At 34.7% G+C, this 26840-nt stretch overlaps 1 protein-coding gene across 3 annotated transcripts in view; it reads left to right on the top strand.

Moving 5' to 3' along the window:
• The window catches only part of LOC145258119 (PP2C-like domain-containing protein CG9801), a 372863-nt gene that overhangs the window by 239173 nt on the left and 106850 nt on the right, over positions 1–26840 (top strand). The window contains exons 5-6 of one of the 3 annotated variants that reach the window (XM_080115863.1): positions 17410–17591; positions 24021–24842. In XM_080115863.1, the coding sequence (XP_079971989.1) occupies positions 17410–17591; positions 24021–24842 (1004 nt within the window). Of the gene's footprint in view, positions 1–17409; positions 17592–24020; positions 26025–26840 lie in introns of those variants that run through there. The other 2 variants (XM_080115861.1, XM_080115862.1) reach the window with 2 other exon arrangements.

Genomic DNA, 26840 nt, shown 5'->3' with positions numbered 1-26840 from the left:
ACCCACAAAGAATCCTTTAAAATTACCACTATTACATTTTTTTTTTTTTTTTTTTTTTTTTAGATTTACAGAAGATTAAAGGTTTGCCTCAGGAGAGCGCATATGTTTACTTCATAGCACTCACATTCTTGTGACGTTTATTTGACTTCATTCTTTTCATGTTTTCAATTCACAAGTCGCCGTTGATGAGTAGTTGCATAAAACAAGTCAAACTGGATTATTTTGCTTTCATCACATTTATTAGACAACCATTGATGCAATCTATGCTGAGAATGTGTGACCGGCGTTCCAATCATTTATCTGAAAAAAAAAATCACAATTCTTTTTGTATGCTTAAATCCACCATTTTCAATTTGAGAAAAACATACAGAGAAAACAACTGGTTAAGAAGCAACATTTTCTGCTTCTATTATTTTTCCCCCTCCCCCTACAAAACTGAGATTGAACTTAGTAATTCACTCCCATTCGTTTGTTTATGCTGTTCTTAGTAACCACGCCTCGGATTATTTTGAAATTTTGCACAAACATTAATTATGGTAAAAAAAATTTTTTTACCAGAACGGATTTTCCTGGGATAATTCTGGTTGTTCCCCTAGAGGTCATTGTAGGGGTAAAATTGCTCCCAAATCGTTCGTTGGTTTGCACTTTTTTCAATAACCATTCCTTGGATTTTTTTTTTTTTTAAGTTTGCACAAACATTAGTCATGGTGAAAGTAAATTCTTCACTTGTGGAGGAGGACTTCGCATGCTTGGCATGTTTTTACTTTTTTCCACCGTAAGCAAGGTATATTGACACTTGGAACATAAAGGGCTACTATTTGGGATCGTGTCTAATGATCGTTTAGATATAGCGTGAACAGACATCTAATATGACACTGTTAAATGTCTGTTCACATTGTATTTGAATTTAAGCAGGTTAATACAGTCAGAGAAGCAGGGAGGGATAAGGCAGGGGAGGGGAGGGCAGTAGCTCTAGATAAATTGAAGGCTTTTGACAGGGTATGGCACGATGGTCGTCTCATGAAAATAAAATCCTATAGTATTACTTGACGAATGCTTAGCATAATTAAATCCTTCTTAAATTAGAGAAGAATCCAGGTTGTCCTCGATGGGCGTACGTCCAAAAAAATTTATATAAACGTGGGTGTACCTTAAGGATTGATCTTTGAACCTTTGTTGTTTCTGATATTCATAAATGACTTACCTGATAAAATTGTCTCTGAGATGGGTATATTTGCCGATGACACCACGCTCAATAACAGGCACGTGGGTAAAACTGATGAACACATATCTAAGGTAATGACGGAGACCCTAGAGCTACATCTTCAGTCTGTAGTGGAATGGGGCCAAAAATAGATGGTAACGTTCAACGCTGCCAAGACAAAATTTGTTTCCTTTAATAATCACAAGAAACCTTACCAACCACCAATAGCTATGGCTAAAGATACATTACTTGAAAGAACTTCGTTCAAACTCTTTGGCTTAACGTTCACAGCAAACATGAGTTGGAATAGATACATTGAGATCATTGCCAAGGCTGCTGCAAAGAAGGTGGGCTCTCTCTACCATGCTAGAAAGTTACTTATACCTGAAAGTATCCTGTACTTGTGCCACCATTCGCCCATGTATGGAGTACTTCCGTCACATTTGGGCTGGTGCATCTGCTACTAGTCTCTCGCTTCTGGACAGGGTCCAAAAGAGAGTCGCCAACTTGATAGGTCCCAAACTATCATCTAAGCTTCAACCCTTGTCCCATTAATGAAATGCTGCATCCCTCTGCCTGTTTTATCAATATTTTCATGTGCTCTTGTGTCCCCTCAGCGAATATACGCCTGACAAACCCGACAAGCAGCAAAGTCCCACCCCTATACAGTAGAGATCCCTAGATGTAGGAAAGCCTTCTACTCTAATAGCTTCTTCCCCAGAACTGCTAGACTTTGGAATTCTCTTCCGGTTTCTTGCTTCCCCAATTGTACTGACATGCAGAAGTTCAAATGTAATGGGAACAGACATCTTGCTGCTAAACTCCCTACATAGTACCCCTGCAACTTAGGTCCCTGATAGTAACCCCCTACATCAATGTGGCACTGTGCCTTGTTTGGGGTGAAAATGTAATTAAAAGAAACTATTAGAGTAAAAGGCATTTTGGTATTTAGGGATCGCAACAATAAAGGAGTGGGATTTTGCTGCTTGTTGGGTTAGTTAAGAGTATTACGTTAAGGGGGCACTAGTGCCATGAGTTCATTAGAGCACATTTCCATTAAAATACCTGTAAAACAGGTACAGGAATGCAACATTGCGGTGATGGGACAGAGATCGGAGGCATGCTTGCTTAATTATGTGAATGCCGTCAATGATTATCTGGTGAAACAGCTCATCTGCATAAGCAACGACACTTATAAGTCGACTGAAACAACTACTATTTACAACCAGGCATTACTGAGTTTGTACTGGTTTTGTTTGAGAAAGCTACTGTGCGATTTCTATTGCGAACACAACAGAAGGGATGTTGCGAGTTTGTCTCTGCTTTATCATTATTTTCATGGCAAGTGCTTGACTGAGCTTCAATCTATGGTCCCCTCTCGCCAAACTTTCACAAGAAACACTCGTCTAGCTGAAAACACTATCAATAATTCCCCCCACTCTTTATCTGTGCCTAAACTTAAACGTAGATTCCATGAACAAAGCTTCTGTCTTAGAACTGCACGCCTGTGGAACTGTCTTCCGTTTTCCTGCTTTCCAGCTGACTACAATCTGATTGTCTTCAAGTCCAACGTAAACAAGTTCTCGATGAGCCGTTCCACTTAAGTTAACAAATTTACCGAATTTCCATTACTAACAATTACTATATTGTCCAATTGACTACTGTACACTCTTAACCCTTATCCTCGAGTGGTCTCTGGACCTTGATAAGTGGTGATGCCTATGTAAACAACAAAAAACATGAAAGGGATGGCACTCCATCTGATGATGATTTTCAGAGGCAATGAGCAATTAATTTTGCAATGTACATACACACACGTGTTCTTTATTTAAAGTTATGTATACGTATATGTTTATATATTTCAATATACAGGATTCACTCCTTAATTAATCGATTATTATGCATTTTTGAACACCGTTGCTAGGTGTAAGAGATTGTAATGTAGGCTATATTTAGTTTAATTTAGTTTCATGCAATCTATTTTGAGAATGTGTGATGAACATTCTAACTATTTACCTGAAGCAAAAAGGTTGGAATTTTTTTTTCTATGCTTAAATCTGCCATTTGCAATTTGAGAAAAAAATGTGCATGCTCAAGCTGTTATGCCTCGTATAACTTGCAAGAGATGCAAATGTGTATGGAAAGGTTACATATTTCTAGTGATTAATTGCAACGAATGGAAGGTCAAATAAGAGAAAGGCAAGTGAAAAGGAGAGAATTTGGGTGGAGAGCTGAAGACCTAGATGACAGTCATCGACAAGGACTTTGATGTGCTCTCAGATGCACAAGTGGTCGGTCAGTCTTCAATAATGGAATTACGATTGGTTAGCCATCTTGTTTGACCTTGCTTATGAACACAGTGTATGGACTGTCATACTTCATTGTATTTGTGCTCATCTTGCATGTTTGGAAAAATCTACCCTGCCATTCTCACTGTGGACGCAACATAAGAAGCGGTGACACTTCATCCGATAAGGATGATCGCCAGGAGCACTGAACAAGTAATTTTGTGCTATACATACAGGTGTTCTTTATTTATTTAAAGTTAAGCATGTTTATTTGTTTGTATATGCAAGATTCACTTCTAAACTAATTAACCAATCATTATGAATTGTGGAACACAGTTACCAGACAGAAAGGTTGTAATATTAGGCATAGTGGCATAATGTGGGCAAAGTCTTCCATTTGGGGATTCAGTATGTCAGATTTGCATTAAAATTTGATCCATAGTTATTGGACACAAATTAAGCAAGATCCCCTGAATTTTAATTTCTTCTTAAGACTCTTTAAGCTTAAACCTTAAATTTGAGACATTTCGTAGAATCAAAATCATATAATGGATTTTGATCAAAATTGGAATAAGGATTCCAGATACAGGGTTTAATGTCTTTATATCTAGATATAAATTTAGTGGCATTAGATCTTGATTTTCATCTTTGAAAAATTTTACCTGTCCTACGATTAGTATTCTTTTTACGTGTGTGTATATGTTATATTTCTCTTGTTTTGTCTATTCCACTTTTTGTCAGAAACTACTAGGCCGATTTTTTTTTTTTTTTTGTGTGTGTGTATGGACTTTTGATATGATAAAGTGCAGTGTACTAAGTATTATGGTATCTGTTCAATGCGTAGTTATTGATAGTGATTAGTATTTGATGAAAAAAAAATGAGCACAAGTTTAAACCATATTCAGCCATCAATTTGGGATAAAACATTCATTCTGAGTCAACGAGTTATAACTTTTGCTCATTTATAATTGTCTAAAAAGTCATTCATATATATATATATATATATATATATATAACGTGGCATCTTTTAAGAAAAAAATATTTATGGCTCTAGTATAGTATTATTGAGCTATCTAAAAGAGTACTTTGTTATTTATATGTAATTACTAGGGCTATGACAAGAGCATATTCTTATTGTTTTGACTTTCGAGTATATATCTGACACAGACACAATCAATTGAGAAGCACATCACTATCTAAAAACAAAGATATTAACGGATTTATACTCGAGAGTCAAAATAATGAAAAGAATATTCTCATCATGACTCTAGTAATTACTATCCTAAGTCTCTCTTTCTGTGTGTGTGTGTGTGTGTGTGTGTGTGTGTGTGTGTGTGTGTGTGAGATTAATTTCGTATTGTTTGTTTCATTCAATGCATTAACCTGCAAAATTTATTGTATATTTTGCAAACCTCTTCCCTCTGATGAGAAGAATTGCATTCTTTGAAACTCCATGGAATAAGGCTTTTCTTGTTTATTTGAACTCCTTGTCAGATAATTAAAATTGTATATATCTTTCTTGCAGGTTTTTTAAAAACATTTTAAATTTGAATAAATTTTTAATAAGGTTTTTAATATATATATATATATATATATATATATATATATATATATATATATATATATATATATTAAAACCTGACATGATGATGGTCTCCGACCTAGGGATGGTTCACACCATTTTTCAAGGTCAAAGGTTAAGGTCATATTTGGTTCGGCTCTTACAACCTCCACTTACTGCAAGGGTGCCCACGAAGCGGGTACCGAAGCATGCAACAAAGTCCTGTGCAAAGAGCTGATATCTTTGCTAGTATATATATATATATATATATATATATATATATATATATATATATATAAGCATTTCAGCCTGGCGTTGCCCGGGTGTTTGGATGTGTATGTTGAGCAAAAAAAAAAAAAAAAAGTGGTAGTAGGAAGGCAGGCTCGAACCCGTACCGCAAAGGAGGAAAAGAACGGGGTAAAACCTAACGTTTATGCTGTTTCGACCACCGCCAAACCGGAAGCAACATTTTTTTTAAATTAAGGCTAGACAATCTAAAGGAGGGGATAACTTTAAAAAATATCGGCGAAAAAGTGCCCCACCCCTGTAGAAAAGTGCCTAGTTGAAGGGGAAGCTATTAATGTTTTTAGCCAATTTTTCGATATTTGTCGTAAGAAAGGTCGAACTTTAAAACGATACTGATCTTGGTATAATCCGTCGCCTCTATTGAGAGTTTAAGGCAGACATGCAAACAGACACACATACATACATACATACATTTATATATTGGTAACTAAAAATTTTCGACCTAAACTGATGAAAAAGCTTGCCCTATCTCTGAATACCCTTTATGTAAAATTTCAAATATTTAGACCAGAAATTGTCTGAGTAATTTGGAAGAGACCGCAGAGGTCAATTTTTTTTAACTTTGACCCTTATTATGACCCCTTAAAATTTATTGTTTTGGGCTCAAATCAAGTTATTAAGTTAGATCCATGTCTAAGGAACCTATATCTAAAATTTCAAGTGCGTAGACCCAAAATTGTCGGAGGATTTTGGTAGAGTTCTCAACGGTCAAACCGTTGAATTTTGACCCCTTATTCGCCAAATTTTTGGCCAAAAACCGATCACATCGATTTCCCAAATCTCAGTACCGTGTATATCAAATTTCGAGTCTGTAGACTAAAAATTGACAGAGTTATTGCGTAGGGAAATTTACACAGACACACGCACACACAGACACGTTCACTTTTATATATATATATATATATATATATATATATATATATATATATATATATTAGTGTGTGAAAGAGAAAGCGATAAATACATTTATCTCCATTCCCAGGTGACTTTTGTTTTTAAATTAGTCTTTCCTGCAGCATTCTAAATTTTTGCTACCCATCTGATTTTTTTTCTTTTTAATTGCCAGATGTCAATCTCATGCGACATATCGTGATAGAATTGAATATCCATTGTAATTAGTTTTTCATTTTAGTTGTCTCACTTGCAGATGTGAGTTTTTTCATACGTGTAAACAAAAATTGCAACTTTTATTCACGTTTTTGTACCCCGTTTATTACAGTGCTGTCCGTCTGCATAGAATAAGTGTGGGAATTCTACTGTTTTCTTACATATTGTTCCCTCTTTTTCCCCTCATTAAAAAAACACTTGTCAACTATACACAGACGATTTAGTTTATGTATTTTAATACAATTTAAATCTTTTTAAAATAGTCCCTTTTTTACCATGAAAATAACGATCAACTAAGTATTCTTCAAATAAAACGTCATTTTTAGGTCAACAAGGATAGCAACTTAATGTGCTTGCTTTGCTGATGCGGTAATCAGCAAAGCATGGCTTTAATGCCAGCGTACAATAATCCAGATGTCCCCTCTTAGCATGCTGTTAATTCAGTAGTTCTAAACGATGGTAGAATTCCTTCCCAGGGGAGGGTTTCAGGAGGGAATGGGCATCACAGAGTAGCAGTTACAAACTGGATCTTCAGTCACTAAGAACACAGACTGTATTGTCCATCGCTACTAAAAGCTCATATGGGATTTTCTCTCTGCTAGCTTTTGTATTAAATGCTGTTATGTTAGTATTAGTTATTATTGTTGGTTATTATTGTTAGTGTTAGTTATTATTGTTGGTTATTATTGTTAGTGTTAGTTATTATTGTTGGTTATTATTGTTAGTGTTAATTATTATTATTAGTTATTATTGTTAGTGTTAATTATTATTGTTAGTTATTATTGTTAGTGTTAGTCATTATTGTTGGTTATTATTGTTAGTGTTAGTTATTATTATTAGTTATTATTGTTAGTGTTAATTATTATTGTTAGTTATTATTGTTAGTGTTAGTCATTATTGTTGGTTATTATTGTTAGTGTTAGTTATTATTATTAGTTATTATTGTTAATTATTATTGTTAGTTATTATTGTTAGTGTTAGTTATTATTGTTGGTTATTATTGTTAGTGTTAGTTATTATTGTTAGTTATTATTGTTAGTTATTATTGTTAGTGTTAGTTATTATTGTTGGTTATTATTTTGCCTATTTACAGTGCCTCCCCACGGGACAGAGTTAGACACCAGGGTCGTTTTTTAACGTGGAGAAAAGGAACAAAAATAAAAATTGTCTCAGTCGTGAAGGATTTCTCCTCCACTGACAGAGAACAAGAAACTGAAGTGCAGCATCTGAAGAACAGATACTACACTTTGATCTTGTTATTATTGTTAGTGTTATTATTGTTGGTTATTATTGTTAGAATTAGTTATTATTGTTGGTTATTATTGTTAGAATTAGTTATTATTGTTGGTTATTATTGTTAGTGTTAGTTATTATTGTTAGTATGAATGCATATTTTCAGTCAGACATTTTTTGAAAGAGGAGAATATTATTCAAAGCGTTTATGGAATAAAAAAAGGTCGGGAACCACTGCGCTAAGTGACCAACAGACTTTGAATATTGCAACAAAATGGCACCACTGATATGGTTCACATTGAATATTTTCGTCCATCTACATTTATCTTCAAAAATGTTTTATTGCTGAGTAATATTCAACCGATAGAGAAACAGATGATGTTAGACTTTCTCTATTTGATCAGTATGTCCATGGAAGGTGTTCGACTGAGCTCCAGTCTTTTTCCTCCCTGTAAAGCATTTACAACAAAACCTATTCTCATTATAACCACTGAAACGGATTTTCCTTTCTTCCTCTGTTTTCCTAATACTAAATCGAATTTCTATGAACAGAGTCTCTTTTCCAAAACTCCTCATCTATAGAACAATTATCATGTAACTGTTACCTTGCAGACTACAATATGGTTGTCTTCAAGTAGTTAACCTTGGATTTACTTTCGGCCGTCTTGTAATCCTTGCTTTTCTTTATTTTTTCCTTCAGTCCTCACATTCATTAAGTGATGTTTCTGACAAAGAGGGAAGAATTGCTGTTTTGTGGGTCAGAGTTCTCGTTGCGTAGTTTTTGACCTTGAAGTATTATTTTTTTAATTATTTTTAGCTCTTTGCATCAAGTGGCTACATGCCTTGTCTGGAACGCTTTCCATAAAAAAAAGCATAATAAAATTTTGTTGATTCCATAAATTTTCAGTCCGCTCAGCCAACATTAAATCAAATATGGTGGTGAAAACGTTTTAGCATTTCTAGTAGTTCTTAAATTAGAATCTATCCTTCCACCCTTCTTGCTCCCATCTATCGACTTTGTTCCGTTCTTCTATATTACTAGCAGGCCATCCAGCATTGCCTGGTTGTAAAATATGCTTAAATATGATGTTTTAATGAATGCAGAGTTCATATATATTATATTATATTGTACCCAATATATAGAAATGATTTAAAAAGTTTAAAAAAAGAAAAAAAAAGAAAGATAACTCATGAGCCACTGCTGAGAATTTAAACCAAAATGTTTAGCTTACGATTTACTTTTTCTTTTGATGTTAATGCCTGAGCTATGAAGATGCTGCAAGGCTAAAAATTAAAACATAAACCAACAGCTATTACGTTATACATGCATATTCGTAATGCCGTCGTTTGACTTTCACCTGGCAAATTCTATTTTTTTTTAATTTTCACACTTTTGCACCAATTTTTCCCAGCTAAAACCTAAATATAAAGTTTCACATGGGGTTGAATACTCTATATATTAAGTTTCATGTCTGCAGACCAAAAACTGACAGAGGAGTTTGGTAGGCAAATTTTTTTTAAACAAATATATATACGCATACATAAATATATATATATATAAAGAGTTTTGTGTTTGCTATAAACTTTTTACGCAAATATTACACAAGTATAAATCATGTAGAATATATGCAGAATATAATTACATGTAATAGTTAACTAAAGATGATCATTTCATAAGAAAACCGAAAAAAAACTAATAGGGAATTAATTAAAATGAATGTTTAAAAGAATATGCAAATTAACTAGATCCTTTGCAGATGAATGCAATTCCACGACCCATATATATAACAAAGTTGTATTTTCTTTTCAAATAAATAGAAAAAAGGTTTTTAATATGAATATCAATACACACACAAAAAAATAAATTATTTAAAAGAGCATAGATTTCCTCTTGCATTAAGCTGGTGCATTAAATACTACCTCTGTTTTACAATTGTTCATCTGCGTTTGTACTCCTTTCTTTGCTATTTGTCGTATTCTTATCTTTGGGAGATTGATCAAGCCGATGATTGGAGTAGTGGTGCGACCCAAGCGTTGCATTGTCGCTGCTCAAATGTCCGTCTAAAGATTCCTTAGTTGTTCAAACTCAACAAATCTTAAATTTTTTAGTGTTTGTTCTGTATATCGGATTTTCAAACAAACGCATTTCAGGTGAAAACATTACATTACTTACCTATTTATGTTGAAATTAGGATACATTCCAAAAATTACAAAAAATGATCCAGTAGAAAAAAAATGATTACAAGTAAAAATAGAATTTATCGAATTATCAAGTTTTATCGCTTGTTTTAATATGGAAAAGTTGTGTGACCAATTCTGTATGACAAACTGATTTATCTCCCTTGCTTTCCTTAAAATCCGTGATTGTAAAAATAGAAAATATCAGCTCGCTAGTCTCTACGATTTTTTGTTTTTTGAATAAAAGATCTAACACATCTTTTATTGGACTATTTTTTCTAATTTTTGGAATTTATACTAATTTCAGCATGACATGTAAGTATGTAATAATGTTTTTGTGTGAAATGCATTTGTTTAAAAAACCCATAGATTTTCAGTCATCTCAGCCAACTAACAATCTCATTAACCTTTATCTTCAAGTGGCTTTTAGTCTTGATAAATGTTAACTCATTAGTAGGGCTAGGACAACAGCATATTCTTTTCATTGTTCTGACTCTCGAATGTGTATCCGTTGATATCTTATATGCTTGTATATAATGTGGTTTTCAGTTAACTGTGTCAGATATATACTCGAGAGTCAAAACAATGAAAAGAATATGCTGTTGTCATAGCCTACTCATTAGTATTTAACCCCCCCCCCGTTCTCAACCAACTTTTTGTTTTTTGTAAGTTTATTTTTATTGCACCAATCAGAATCTTCACCAAGAGTGTTATTCTTTTCAATATTTCCAAATGGCCTACTTAGATGAGGTATTGCAATCATGTCGGATCATGGTCAGATTGAATATCCATCACAAGCAACCCCACTTCCTTCCTCCAACTCTTCATTACCTAACTTTAAAGATTTGAATCCGTACAGAAGTAAAACAAAAAAAAAAACGAAATTGAAGCATTTTTGGTTGTATCAGTTTACGTTGTGACATAGATAATTTTGTAGGTAGATATAAAAGGATATAGTAAGTGCTCTACTGAGCTCCGATCTCTCGTTCTTTTCTGCAAAGCATTCACGGCAAAAACCAAATCTTATTACAACTGCTGCAACAAATTTTCTTCTGTTTACCTAGCACCAAACAGTTTCCATGAACAGTTTCTTTCCAAGAACTTTGCATTTTTGGAACAATTACGTTACTTCTTCCTTACATACTATAATAAGCCAAATAATGGATTTGGGGTTTACTTTCGTCCGTCTCGTAACTTTAACTTTCCTTATTTTTGTATCAGTTTACATTGTGATGTAGATAATTCCAGAGGAAGATAGAAAAGACCTCATTTCAGTCTGGAGAGATGATAGCTAAATACTGCCTGTAAGGGTGACCTATGTGTGGGGGAATCTTCTGCAATCTACTCATAGTCTGGATAATCGAAATAATACAAAAGACAAAAGAAAAGAAAAATATGCGACTCTCCTTTCCTCGGCTGTCACATTCAACAACAACAACAACAAAAACCTTACCGCAAGACTGCTTCCCTTCATATTACAACATGGTTGTCTTCAATTCCAATGTCTACAAATACGCACCATAAACCACCCCCATAACTAATCAAGCTTAGTTCATACCATTGATTGTACCTCATCTTTCGGCTGGTAATCATTTACATCTCACTAACCTTTATCCTCAAGTTGCTTTTGACCTTGGTAAATGATGATCTAATAGTTAAAAAAAAAAGCAGACATTTTTCTTTTCTTTTGCCTAGTGATTAACAAATGCCTTGTCCTTATGGCTAGGAATAAAGTGTAATTCCTGTTCTCAGTCAGTGAAGGAGAAATCATTCTAGATTGAGGCAATATTTTATTTTTTGTCTCGATCCAACGTGCCTCTTTTCGAGGAGCTCGGTTTTCAATACTTGAACCTGGCCTTGTGTCCAACTCTGTCGTCGTCGTTGGGAGGCAAGCAAATAGGAAAAAGATGAACATCACTTTTCACAAACATAAAAATAAAAAATCGAGAAGAATTTCCATGGACAGGGTTTATTTGAAAGAGCTCCTGCCCTGTGAAACACAATATTGCAAAACTGCTTCTCTGCTTATTACAACCTGGTCGTTTTCAAATCTAATGTCAACAAATACTTGCCATACCGTTCACATAAAATTTCAAATTTTAGCTGTTCCATTCAGCATTTTCAATCACCTCATAGTATTCTTCATCATTCAACTGACAATTCATCCATCTTATTGATTCTTATCCTTTAAGGGCTTTTGGCCCTGTTACATGGTTACTCCTTAGTAAAATATATATACTAGCTGCCTGGTCATACAATACGTTTAAACATGATAATTTATGCAGATTGTGTATGAATTATTATAGAATCAATCCTCTATTCATATATATTATGAAGAATAATTTGCAAGGTGGACTAATTCGCAAAAAAAAATTAAAAAATAATAATGATAATGTCGTTCATCAAATTCTGTCTGTGTTTGTTTACAGTATCATGTCAGCTGTTATTTAGGCTTGACGATGAATACCCTGGAAAAGTCACGTCTGATTAATGTTTAGTCTCAAAAGATGCAAAAGAAGAAATGATTTGCAGTGTCTTTAAATGGTACCTCTTCTTTTATCATAAATTGAACCTATTAATAAGAAAAAATTTAAATAAAATGGTGTGGTACACCCGGGCTTGAACAGGGGATCATTCGATCTGTAGTCGAATTCTCTACCATTCAGCTACATCTCCAGATTATAAAAAAATCTTCTTCTTTTTTTTTTTTTTTTTTTTTTCTTAGAACAAATGATTTGCTGAAATTCTATTATCTCCCTTGGCTGGTGTAACGTAAAAATTATACTTTTTTGTTATCTATTAGAGAGAAAAGCTATTTTTAAGATAAGATTTTTTCACCGGATGAATTTCTGTACAAAACATATCTAAGAACACTGCCAGACATATAAATTAGCTTTGTGTGAAATTTGCAAAAGATAGGCTCAGCCGTTTCGGAACCTATGAGGAAGGAACTCACGAACAAAGTGACTTTTATATGATAGTAGAGACAGATATATATGAATGCGTGAATTCATATCTTGAACCCGGCATACCAATCGTGCAGTCCACACCTGTAACCATTATTATTTCCATGGATAAATAAATGGGTAAATTGTATAGATTTTATTCATTAAAGGATGAATGCTTACGAGATGGAAAGTAGACAGTTTTACGTTTTGTCTCAATCGGAATTGGTAAACGTTTTCTGAAATGATCCTTTTTGGTTTATAGGCTTTTGTTAGAAAATAGGTTAAAGTTTATTCAGATTCAATGTCAGAGAAATAGAGCAGAAAACATAAACCGTTAATCTATGAATAGACTTGGCAGAAAAAGAACTGTCTTGTCCTACATCATGAGATATAAATAAAAGCAGTGGTCATGCACGCGTGCGCCCACACACATACACACACACACACACACACACACACACACACACATAACTGTCATATTGTTTTTATGAATAAATACAACAACTATTTTATGCCTACAGAAAATAGTGTTCCATACTTGTGCAATCATCAGTGTAAGAAGTGATAGTTATTGCTGGTCAGGAGATTTGAACACAGTTACACTTGACTATGTAGGCTAACATCTTACTTCGAGACTACCAGCAATTAATACAGGAATTGAAGGAAATTAAGTGCCTATAAATGCCTAATTGGTTGGGTATACACACACACACACACACACACACACACACAGGTTATATGGAAAAATATGCTTTTTTGATTATTTTTCACTCTTTGTGTATATCAATCCTTTTTTTTTTTTAATTAGAAGCTTTATGCTTATTAAATACCAGCCTGGGTGCCCAGTGTGACCCGGGTGTTTGGAGGTGTGTGTTGAGCAAAAAAAAAAAAGTTGTAGCAGTCAGGCAGACTCGAACCCGTGATGCAAAGACGGAAAAGAAAGTGTAAGTGTATTGGTTGAGCGGAAAAAATAAAAACGAAAAATTGCGAGCGCAAAAAAAAAAATAGGAGTAGTGAGCAAGCTTAAACACGGTACGCGCCAGAGGAAAAAGAGGTGAAAAAAAAAAACTGTCTTACTGATGTGCTTACCGTGGTTGTGACGTCACGGACAGTCGAAATAAAGTCGTGGATGCGAGGGTTGAATGACTTGCAAAAAATGTCAACAAAAAAAAACGACCCTCCCTGTAGAAAAGTGCCCAGGGGAAGGTGAAGGAATTAATGTTTTTGGCCAATTTTTCAATATTTGTCGTCCGAAGGGTCCAGCTTCAAAATGATATTAATCTTGTGAAAAATTGAATGCAAACATACAAATGCCTGGCGTTTGAGCCGGGTAGTATCTGTTCTGTAATTGGTCCTTAGTTAATGTAGGGGAAACCCTTCATACTGAGACAATTACTATTTATTTGGATACTGCCAGAGTGCCCCCTTTTTGGGGGAGCTGATGTTACTCCACATTAAAAACGATCTTATGTCTAATTTGCTTTTGTGGGGAAGCAAATAAATACCAAGACAGAAAGCGGGAAGCTTAACTGGCCCTAGGCCAGATTTTAAAGCAACGTTCATTTCTGTGCATGCGTGACGACTCCTTTGATTATTAAGTTAATTACAAACTCATTGAATTCAGTATCATCGATGGCTTAATGGTTAGCGAGGAAGATTAATTACCCTATTTTTTTGAGTTCGATCCCACCTCTCTCTCTATCTTTTTTTTTTAATATTTTTATGTTCTTCTCCTCCTTCGTTGTCTGGGTTCGAGCCTGTTTGCCTACTACCACTTTTTTTTCTTTTTTGCTTAAGACACACCTCCAAACACCCGGGCAACGCCAGGCAGTCAGGCTAGTGTATATATATATATATATATATATATATATATATATATATATATATATATATATAAAATGGGTTAAGAAATTCCAACAAAAGAAAGATGTATATTTAAATAAGGGAGTAGTCACCAACAATGTGTTTTTTTTAACATTATTTTATTATCTACTGTCTTGGTTTTTCATTGAGAATTATGTTTGGATCATTGTAATAATGTTTTTAAGTCATTGAAATCGTTTTTAATGACTTAAAAACATTATTACAATGATCCAAACATAATTCTCAATGAAAAACCAAGACACGGAATAATAAAATAATGTTAAAAAACACAGTTGTTGGTGACTACTCCCTTATTTAAATATACATATATATATATATATATATATATATATATATATATATTCTGTTCATGAATAGCGGTTCTGCAATGTGATTGGTAAAAGCTCTTTAAGCCTATCTAGAGTTAAGTAACAAACAATATTCTATATCTGTAAAGTGCCAACTTATATTAATGCCATACATATGAGTCTAGCTTGAATTGTCAGCCGTAATTGATGCGCTTTTTCACATAATTGTTAGCTATACTAGAAGACATTTATAAAGCTGTCTATAAGATTGACTTTATAATACAGTGTGGAATGATAAAGTTGTTGCCCTAGAAAATAAGACATAATTCTTTTTCCGTATAATGATTTCTTTTGTTGTTACAAACCATCAACTAGTTGGCGAGTTGCGTACGAATTCAAAGAGCGATAAGGGCCTTCCATCATGTCAGAAAGTGACACAATGTTCAACGAGCGAGATTGAAGATGCGACACTGTACAACTTATGCTCTCTACCGATGCAAGTTATGACAACAGGACCATTGCCAACACCCTCAAAATGCAAATTCAGATGGTTCAACATTTGAGGGCACAGCAAAATGAAGTTTCCGGCCACGGCTATGGTCTTTGGTGTGGTTTCAAGTGAGGGCTACATCATGACACCTTACATCTTCGAAGTCGGCTTGAAAGTCAACACTAAAATGTACCTGGATGTGCTGAAGAGAGTGGTGATCCTTTGGTGTAAACAGGTGGCCGCTGGCAGACCCTGGGTGTGATAGCAGGACTCGGTGTTGGCTCACAAGTCCGAAGTGACCCAAGCTTGGCTTCAGAAATGCTACTACACTTCTCTCACTGGTCCCTCTCTTCCCCTGACCCAAACCTGTTGGACTACTTTATATGGTCATACATTGAGAACATCACCAACATGACCTCCCACAATACCAAAAATCAGCCTGATCGCCGCCATCCGCTGAATATTTGCAGAGCTCCCACTGGCACTTGTGGAAAAGGCATGCACCCAGTTTCAGACCCATATCAAGGCAGTGATCGAGGCTGAAGGCGGCTACATTGAATAAATGTGAGCTCTACTACATAATCAAGTTACCGGAATTGATTTTTTCAATAAATGTTTTAAAATAAAGCTGTAGTGTTGTTTTTTTTTTTTTTTTAGGGCGACACTTTTATCGTTCCAGAAAACCGTGAGCATAACCTTGCCAGCTGAGGGCTGCATCCTTGCCTTTGCGTAACGTTATCTGCTCACCAACAATGCGTATGTGTCTGTGTGGCTGGACCAATTTTTTTTTTTTTTTAAATTGCACACAAATCTATTTATTTTATGTGTCTGGGTTAGTGTTCTTAGATAGGTTTTGTATCGGAATGCCTCCCATAAGTATCAAAAATCAATAATCGAAAAAAATCCTATTAAAGACTCATCCACAGATATTACAATACTTGAGTGGTCTGGGTGGCAGCACATCCTCATAAAGTTGGTGTTCTTGTTTAACCTTGTGTCACTTCACATGGTTCACCAAACCAGCTGTAGAGACACATGTTGTGTGCAGTTTCAGTTGTAAAGGAGACCAACACAAAGAATAGGAAATAACTTCAACTCACTTATTCTTTGCTACAACATTTATTTCCTCATTCTTTTTTTATTGTTGTGACGTCCCTGACGTGATCGTCTTCTTAAATGGCCTTCACGTCTCGAACGTAAGCGTGAACGTTATCCACATCTCTCCCGTGATTGTTCGCTTTCTCTTTTTTTTTTTATAGTCTTTTTTTTTTCTTTCCCAGTGACGTTATTTCGCATGCATTTACATAAGCACTTATACTGACATGCAGAAGTTCAAGTGTAACGTGAACCGACATCTTGCTGCCCAACTCCACGCATAGTACCCCTGCAGCTTATGTCCCTGATAGTAGCCTCCTACATCAAAGTGGCAATGTGCCTTGCTTGGGGTGAAAATGTAATGTAAAAAAAAAAAAAAACACTCGAGCTGAGATCAAAACCTAAAGATAGTGAGTCAAGTACGATAACCATCAGGCCAGCTTGACATGATCTTTAAAAGGCGTTTTCAAACCTACTTATTCTTAATATAAGTAATCTGTTCTGTGAATGATTCAGGTATGCACGATCATAAAACAGTTAACAAACAGATAAAAATCCGATGGCCTACATGTAGCAATTTAAAAATCCGATGATCTACATGCAGCAATTTTTCAGTTTTGACTCCTTTGCAGCTCTTTTTTGTAGATCGAAACAGATTAAATGTCTGAATATCCTACCCTGTAGATCAAAAAAGTCGTCGAGTATATAAGTTGAGAAGTGTCATCACACACACATACATTCTCACTTTTATATATAGATTGACTAATTCTTTGTTGCAATGTTTTATAAAAAATCTTAACCAATAAAATCTTTTTGAATTAATTTCAGGTGATCCAATTGCTGATGCCTTTGCAATATGTTGCCGAAAAAACAATGCAGTGATGCTTATTGCAGATGGCGTAAACTGGGGTGAAAAATCTCGGTTGGCTGCTCGCTGTGCTCTTTATGGAAGCATGGAATACATTAATCGGCAGTTGTTTGCCGAAAAACAGCAACCAGCCAACACACAGGTAAAAAAAAAAAAATATTGCCATGTTTTTTTTTGGTTGTATTGAGAAGGGGGGGGTTTAAATGCTGGACATTTTGGTTAGAAAATTGGAAATAAAGCCAATTCGTTCACATTGCAATAATTGTTACAGCAGAAATACATTTCCATCGAGAAATTCTGGTACATATTTTTAAATATAACAATCAGAAAATTCTTAATTTATTTGGCAGTTTCCATTTTCCATTTCATAAATTTAATGTAAAATTTGTATTTCATTCGTCATTTAAAAAATCGTTTTAATAAGAAAATAACTTTATTTTTCATAGAAAAGCAGGTTAAGTACATTTTTTCATTGATGTAAATGATTACATATATTTTTATATAATTAACCATATATATATATATATATATATATATATATATATATATGTGTGTGTGTGTGTGTTTTGGTAAATTCTGCAATATGTAACCAAGTGATTTTGAGTCTGCCATTTCTCCTTCAGCGCTTATAGACTTACTTATAAATTAAAAGCACTTTGCGTATGTGTCTGTGTGGTTGGGCCAATTTATTTATTTTTTTTAAATTGCACACAAATGTATTTTATGTGTTTGGGTTAGGGTTTTTAGATAGGTTTTGTATTGGAATGCCTCCCATAAGTATCAAAAATCGATAATCGAAAAAAAATCCTATTAAAGAAGGAATGGTCCGATTTGGACCAAAGTTAACACTTGCTGATTTACAGACTCATCCACAGATATTACAAAACTTGAGTGGTCTGGGTGACAGCACATCCTCATAAAATTGGTGTTCTTTTTAACCTTGTGTCACTTCCCATGGTTCATCAAACCAACTTTAGACAGAAAAAATCCACCTCAGATTGTGCATTTCACTTCTTGTTGAGAATTGGCAGGAACTGTGGATTCATCCACACACACGCATATATATATATATATATATATATATATATATATATATATATATATATATATAAATTTAAAGGAGATTAGAACAATAGTCTAAAGAGCAGAGTGTATTTTAATGTAATAGTAAAATTACTAAATTAATTAAAATACAGGGAAAGAAAAAGTGCTCGTTGTAATTTAGATATATAATAAGCTCGATAGGTAAATATCCTAGAGCTAATTTAATATTCAGTAATGTGATTGATAATTTAAAATTCAAATCAAAATTAAATTAAAAATCCGTTTCACAAGAAGGAACAACAACAAAAGCAATAAATTATTGATTTTGTTGTTGTTCCTTCTTATGAAACGGATTTTTAATTTAATTCTAATTTGAATTTTAAATTATCAATCACATTACTGAATATATATATATATCTTTGACTTACTTGTTGTTTCATCAAATACTTTTGCATGCAAAATCCGATCCTGCATTTTGCTAATTCCTACCCTCTGATGAGAAGGAAAGTATTTCTTCGAAACTCTGCGGATTAAGGACTATCCACTTATCAAGTGTTTCCTTTTCAGATTAAATATGTTTTTAACTCTTTTTCAAAGTGTTTTTTAACATGTTTTATTAACTGCTTGCTCGCATTATAAGCTCTATCTCCTATTTGGTTTTATCGAGCTTTTACATCTGGCTGAGATAACTTTATAAATATTAATTCTTTAATATTTATATTATACTTTAATTTTACCATCTTGGATCATTTTGGTAAATTTAATTGTAATTTTTATTTTATATATATATATAATGTGATTGTCACCTCTTCAGATTGATGCTGGCGCGTCCATGTGCACGTATGTTGGACTTCAAACCAGCTACACTCTTGCATAATCATTCACATGTATGGCAGGGGAATTTGGTGCTTGTGGAGGAACTTCATTATACACGTTTGAATACCTTATTAAAGCGCTTGCTGATTTACAGAGAAAGCCACAGTTATTACAACAATACTTAGGATGTCTGGGTGGCAGCACAGCCTCATAAAATTGTGAGTCATGCCTAACATTGTGATTTAACATGGGTCACCAAACCAGCTTTAAACAAAAGAAATCTGCACAGATTGTGCATTTTAATTCTTGTTGAAAGCCAGCAGGAACTGTGGATTCATCCTGCTTTTTAAGAGCGCGTTTCAATACTGCATCCTTAACCCACCTTTCCTCAAATTTTCTGCATCTTTTTATGATTACTTTTCTCCAATTGTTTCGATTCACATCAATTTCTCAGTGCATCCTTAAATTTTTTTCGTTTATGCTGCGGTCTCTATGGAAAGCTCACCATAAAGCACTTTTTTTGTTTGTATTCTTTCATCTTTCATCCTCATTAAATGACAGTTCAATGCATTTGATTTTTAGTGATCATCATTTTTATGCTACGGTTGTTGAATGGTTCAAGGCCAGCAGTATCAGAAGTAAAGGATTTCCAACTGATGTTCAGTGTTTTACGGATGCACTTTTGATGAAACCCCTTCAAAGATTTGAGATTTCTTTTAGTATGTAGTCCATGTTTCTGATGCATACAGTAGACAAGTCAGGACATATAGCTCATACAAATTGATCTTTGTCTTCATACTGATTCCTCTATTTATACGTATATTTTTCAAGCTTATCAAATGCAGAGCTAGCCTGGGCGATCCTCTGAGTTATTTCAGCACCTAATGTTCCATCTCTACTCAGCATATTATCAAGATATTAAAATGTATTAGTGACTTTCAATCTCCTCCCATTAATCAGAATAGTTGGTTCCACATATGGCATACAAGTTGGCGGCGAATACGTAACAACGGTTTTCTTCAAATTAATGGTTAGACCGAAAGCTTTGCAAGCAATTGAGAATTTATCCATTGTCGACTGCATATCCTCGCATGTGTGTACAACAACCCGCGAATGATAGCGTGGAACGTTTTTGAATTTGCGTTCAATCGTCAAAGATTGAACAGCTTGCCAAGAAGCTCAAAAACGCAGAAACACTTCACCGTCAATCTTTTTAAGAGCATAAAAGAGCATATATAAACAATTTCCCCCATTCTCTATTTGTGCTTAAATCTAAACACAGATTCCATGAACAAAGTTTCTTTCCCAGAACTGCCTGTCTGTGGAACACTGTTCTGTTGGCCTGCTTCCTGATTGAATACAACCTAGTAGCCTTCAAATCCAATGTAAACAAGTTCTTGTTGAGCTGTCCCCATAAATAATCAAATTCTACCCAATTTGTGTTATTAGTGATTGCTAAACTACCACCTTACATTCATTAATCTTATCTTCAAGTGGCTTTGGGGCCTTGATAAGTGGTAACTCTTGAGTAAAAAAAACAAACACAAAAGAAACAATATTGTGAAAAACTACATTGAAAAATGTGTGGGTGTTGTCCTGCTTGACTCCATTGTCTACTGATATCGATTCAGACAATATGTTAATAATGTTCTGATGCAAATTCTTCAACATTTCCACAAAACGGACACCTAAAATAATCCAGAGTGCATCACGATGGGGTTAATGGTTTTGGTCAGACCAGCAAAAACTTGGTACAATGATACGTGTTGCTCTTTGCATTTTTCTATTAATTGTCGAGCAAAGAAAATCGTGTCAGTTGTTCCGTGACCATTCCTGAACACAGGCTTTCAGTAATGATGCAGGGCCAAATATGCATGAGCATACACTTCAACAGAATCTTTGCTAGCACTTTACCCACAGCTTCAAGCAGCGTGATCCCTCTATCATCACTGCATTCAGACATCTGTCCTTTCCCTTTGTATTATTGCATCTACCCAATCTTGAGCAACATTACTACCATGCCACATGGCAAGAATGAGACTATGCACCTAGAAATGTTTTCACCGCCAAAGAAAAATAGCTCTATTGGTATCCCATCCAATCTTGGTGCTTTTCCAGTATTAATTTCCTTAATGGTAGATTTTATCTAATCAAAGGTGTGAAGGGGGAGGGGGGGGGGTAACATTTTCTCAATAATATTGTGTTTGGGCAAACTTGAAGTCACTGTTTCATCTATAACAAATGGATGATCAAACAGGTCTGTGAAGTGCTCCTCCATCATGCTATGGTACCGTCTGTATCTTTGATTAATCTCTCTCTCTCTCTCTCTCTCTCTCTCTCTCTCTCTCTCTATATATATATATATATATATATATATATATATATATATATATATATATATATATATATACTATCCAGTTAATTCCACAGAAACACATTCGGTTAGGGATGTTGGCAACTTTAATGTGGTCCCTCTCATAAATACCCTATGTCTTTCTAAAAAGAATTCAAACTGGAAAGATATTGGGGAAGCAAATGCCAACAATAATCATCTGATTCATATAAAATGGATGAATAATATACCGTCTGTATCCTTGATTAACACACACACACACACACACACATATATATATATAATATGAAGAAATAAAAAAAAAAACAACAATATAAAAGTATATACTAATGCATATAGATTTATTCATTTATTCAATAAGGATGATACATCAATTAGGAGTGTAGGATAATTAAAACTCTTTATACCATGGTATTTCGAAGCCTAATGCTTTTTATCAGAAGAGTAGAGAAGATGCTAGGTATAAGTATATATTTTTCTATTGTCGTTTTTGTTTTTATTTCTTCATATTCTATATAAGCTCAAAACAATTTATTGAGCTTTGCATTATTACGATAAATCTCCTCTTAAAGAATCAATCTTATTCTTTTAATCCCTCCCCATATATATATATATATATATACTATTCAGTCCATTCCACATAAACACATTCAGTTAGGGATGTTAGCAATCTTCATGCGATCCCTCCCATGAGTATTTGATGTCTTTCTAGAAAGAATTCTAACTCAAAAGATATCAGGGAAACAAATGCCAACAATGATCCTCTGAGTCATTTAAAATGGATGAACGATGCTCAACAACAATAGCGGTAAGCAGTGATAGCGCATTTGCATCTCCCACCAGCATTCAACATGTTGCCTAAATATGTCGTATAAATAGTAGGAGGTGACAACAGCATATTAAAAGAATTATGGATTATCAGTTTTCAAAAAAAAAAAAAAATCTATGTTATTCTTTGTCTTTTTTTTCTTTTACTCACATTCACCCCCAACGAGGCAGCACATCACCACTTGGACGTCAGGGGCTACTATTTGGGACTATACCTAAGAAAGATAAACAAGATGTTGGTTTACATTATATTTAAACTTTGGTATATCAGTACAGTCAGGGAAGCAGGTGGCAGGAAGGGAATTCTAAAGTCTAGCTGTTCAAGGGAATAAGCTATTAAAGTAGAAAGCTTCCTAACATTTAGGGACCTCAACAATGAAGGGGTGTGATTTTGCTGTTAAACGGGTTTGTCAGGGATATGTACCTCTAAGAAACACTGGTGCAAGAGATCATCAGAGCACATGCCATTAAAATACTTGTGAAAACAGGCACAGAAATGCAACAATTCAGAAGAGGCCGTGCAAGGGTTAATGTGTGTCAGGTGGTCAGTGAAACAGCACCATGATGATCAGTATTGGTGGAAATTGGGTAGAATTTGATTATTTAATAGAAATGCTTAACAAGAACTTGTTTGCATTGGACTTTAAAATGATCATGTTGTAGTCAGATGGAAATGATTTCCAACTGACGACAATATAGACTGCGGTATAGAGTTCCACAGGCGGGCAGATCTAGAAATAAACTTTCTCCATAGAATTTACGTCTAGTTTTAGGCACAGATAGAGAATAAGAGAAATTGTTGACAGTGGTTGTAGCTAGACGAGTGTTTTTTTTTTGGAAGTATTTTGTGGGGGGAAATCATAGATTGAAGCTCAGTCGAGCTGCCATGAAAATGATAGAGCAGAGATTAACTCACAATGTCTTTTCTGTGAGAAAGAAGTTTTAAGAAGGAGTAAAAAAAAACATTGTTCCTATTTACTTGCCTCCCCACGAGGACAGAGTTTGACACAAGGTCGGTTTTTAATGTGGGGAAAATCCATCTCTCCAAAAAAGGAGGAACAAAAATAGAAATTGTCTCGATCATGAAGGATTCCTCCCCCACTGACTGAGGACAGAAAAAGTGAAGTGTAGTATCAGAACAGATGCTACACTATGTTCTTAGCCAAAAGGTCAGTGAACCTGACAATCATTGTTATTCAGGAATGAACAATTAAAGATTAGATTTCAAAGTGGGTTTTGAACCTTGTCAAGGCAGGAAGGTTTCTCGGAGTAGCTTCTCACCAGATGTGGCACCAGTACTCTATCTTAGGATTTCTTTGGCTCTTGTACAGGTAGAGGATTGCGTCTGGAGCAATGGAATGATCCAGCCATTTTCCCAACGACGCAATCATAATAATGATTTACATGTAATCCATTTTAAAATTTCTTTGTTTTCTTTTTTTTTTTATGTTCAAACTGTTTTTTATTACTATTATATATTCTGATTGTATTTCTCTTTTGATCTCATGTTATGTCTCTGTATTGTTGTAGGAAGCGCTGGAGTTGTTACGAACCTCCATGGATGTCGCACATGATACGATTCTGAAGAAAGAGGGCGGCCTGACCACTCTCTGCGTCTGTCTTGTATGCCCTGTTTATAATTCTGCTGATTTTGCTGTTTGCTGTGTTAATGTTGGAGACAGTTTTGCATATGTCTTTAGCAAAAACAATGGAATTCGAGAAGTGACCATAGGTTCTCATGATGTTGCCTCCGAGCGAGACATTCGTGATGCCGGTGGTGCTATTGGCCCCGTAGATGGTGATAATCCCGAACTACAGAATCTTACTTGTTCCCTAACGTTCGTCAACAAAGGTGACGTCGTCTTCTTGACAACTGATGGTATATCTGATAATTTTGATCCTGTCGTTACGAAAGTAGCCATTCCCAAAAAAGACGCTGACAATAACTCTAACGACGCCTCGCCCACGACCCCGGATGAAAATGAGGATAAGCCAATGATGGAGCCACGAGAAAGGCATATCTATGCCCTAAAAGAAATGGAACGGATTGTTCATGAACACGAGTTATTAACAGAGGAGACCTGTTCTGCGCAGGAGCTTTGCGGAGCTCTGGTGCAACACGTTCTTACTCTTACTGACTCCAAAAGAAAAATACTCGAGAATCCAGAGTTATACAAGAGGAGGAAAATGACGTCTAGGGAGCGCAAACGTAGAGACTCTCTAATTGTCGAGCAAATGTCTAAAGCCCCCGGCAAGCTCGATCATGCTTCGATAGTCGCCTACGAAGTGAGTATTTGTGGTGAGGATGAGGAGGACGAAGACCTTGCAAAGGAGGATCCCGATTCCGTAAAGGTCAGTACCTCGTCAGTTGGCTGTTCTGACTACTCTACACCATCGAATCATGATGAGGTCACCTCTTCTCCCAACTCAATCTCCATTCCTGTCTTTAAAAAATCCAGCCCCAAAAAGTTCTTTTCTAAGCTACGCAATTCTACTGCTACTACTCCTACTTCACCCGTGTCGGCTCTCAATTTTTCCTTGCTCTTTTTGCATAGGAAAAACTCATCTAAACGTCCTCGGTCCATGGTGGAATCTCAGCCAAGCACGCCCGTCTCCCCCATTTCTCCAAATATAGAGTATCCCGGCAATCAGCCTTATTTCTATCGAACTTTTTCGTATGAGTCTGCTGTTTAACATAAACGCTGGTTATCTTCGGATAATGCTATTGCTGCTTTTTTTTGTGTTTTTTTTTTTTTTAACTATTATTATTAATATTACTATTAATTAATTTTACTAACATAAAAAAATACTAAAAGCCAAACAAAGGATCAATTGGGTTTTAAAGACTTAAGAAATAAGAGATTCTGAAAGTGACAAATTTGGGTCTATGCTGATTTCTTCCGAATAAGAGACCCAAGTTGTTTTCTTTTTCTTCACAAGCTCGATTTTTAATATAATGAAAGATTTTTAATATAATGAAAGATTTTTAATATAATGAAAGATTTATTTTGAGAAAAAAACAGAAAAGGCAGACATTATTTATTAAATTTTATGCATTTATCTTTTATTTGCAAAAATATTAAACAAACGAAACGTTTATTTATTTGCAAATTGTTATCTTCATATTCATAGTTGTTGTTGTTTCACCACGTTTCAGCCAACTCATCCTCTGACCTTCTTCAGTTGATTAACTGTAACGCGATAGGAATGCTGAGTGTCTTAACTGTATCCCCAGTAACTACGGGGCCCATGGCGCAGTGGATAGAGGCGTTGAATCTCTTCGATTCCAGGTGTGCATTGTCTGAAGGTAGCAGTTTCAATCCTATCCAAAGCAGGTCAAAGGATTAGTTGGCCAAAACGAGGTAAGACAACAACAACTATGGAAGTCAGTAATTGCTGGGAATATAGTTACGAGACTCAGCATTCCTATCACGTCATGGTTAATCACTTGAAGAAAACCAGAGGATGAGTTGAAACAACTATAAAGATGAAGATAACAGTCTGCAAACAAATAAATAAATACACAAATTACTCATCTCAAAGGATTAAAAAAAAAAAAATATATATATATATATATATATATATATATATATATATATATATATATATCCCATGCTTTATCTGTGCCTAAGCCTAAACATAGATTCTTTCTTAGAACTACATGCCTATGGAACTCTCTTCTGTTTCCCTGCTTTCTAGCCGACTGCAATATGGTCGTCTTCAAGTCCAATGTGAACAAGTTTTTGATGAGCCGTCCCCCTTAAGTAATCCAATTTACCAAATTTCCACTACCAACGATCACTACGATATTGTCCTATTGACTATCATACACTCATTAAATTATGTCCTCGAGTGACCTCTGGGCCTTGCTAAGTGGTGACTCCTTTGTAAAAAAAAAGTGTATATATATATATATATATATATATATATATATATATATAAGTAAGATGATTGATAATTTAAAATTAAAATTAGAAATTAAAAATCGGTTTCATAAGGAAAAATAAACAAAATCAATGAATTGTACGATCGTTTCGGAAACGATTTTTTCATTGTGATAGACATTGAGTCTTGGACAATAATTTTATGGTTTTTGAAAACAAGGTCTCCTCATCAGCAAAAATATTGGGTGGTGGGTTTTTAACTAAAGACGCCAAAATAAACCTAGCATTTTTTAGTAAGGCAAATGTATCTGGAAAATATTTAAAATATAAAGGAAAATAGTTAATTTTAATTATAAATTATCAATCACCTTAATATTAAAATAGCTCTAGGATAAACATGCCTATCGAGCTTATTATATATCTACATTACAACGAGCACTGTTTTCTTTTCTTTTATTTTGATTGT

The sequence above is a fragment of the Euprymna scolopes genome, chromosome 33 (genome assembly GCF_053919585.1).
Source record: "Euprymna scolopes isolate OS-2025 chromosome 33, ASM5391958v1, whole genome shotgun sequence".
Classification (NCBI taxonomy): Eukaryota; Metazoa; Mollusca; class Cephalopoda; order Sepiida; family Sepiolidae; genus Euprymna; species Euprymna scolopes.
The sequence above is the reverse complement of the archived record's forward strand: the minus strand, read 5'-3'. Positions and strand labels throughout refer to the sequence as shown.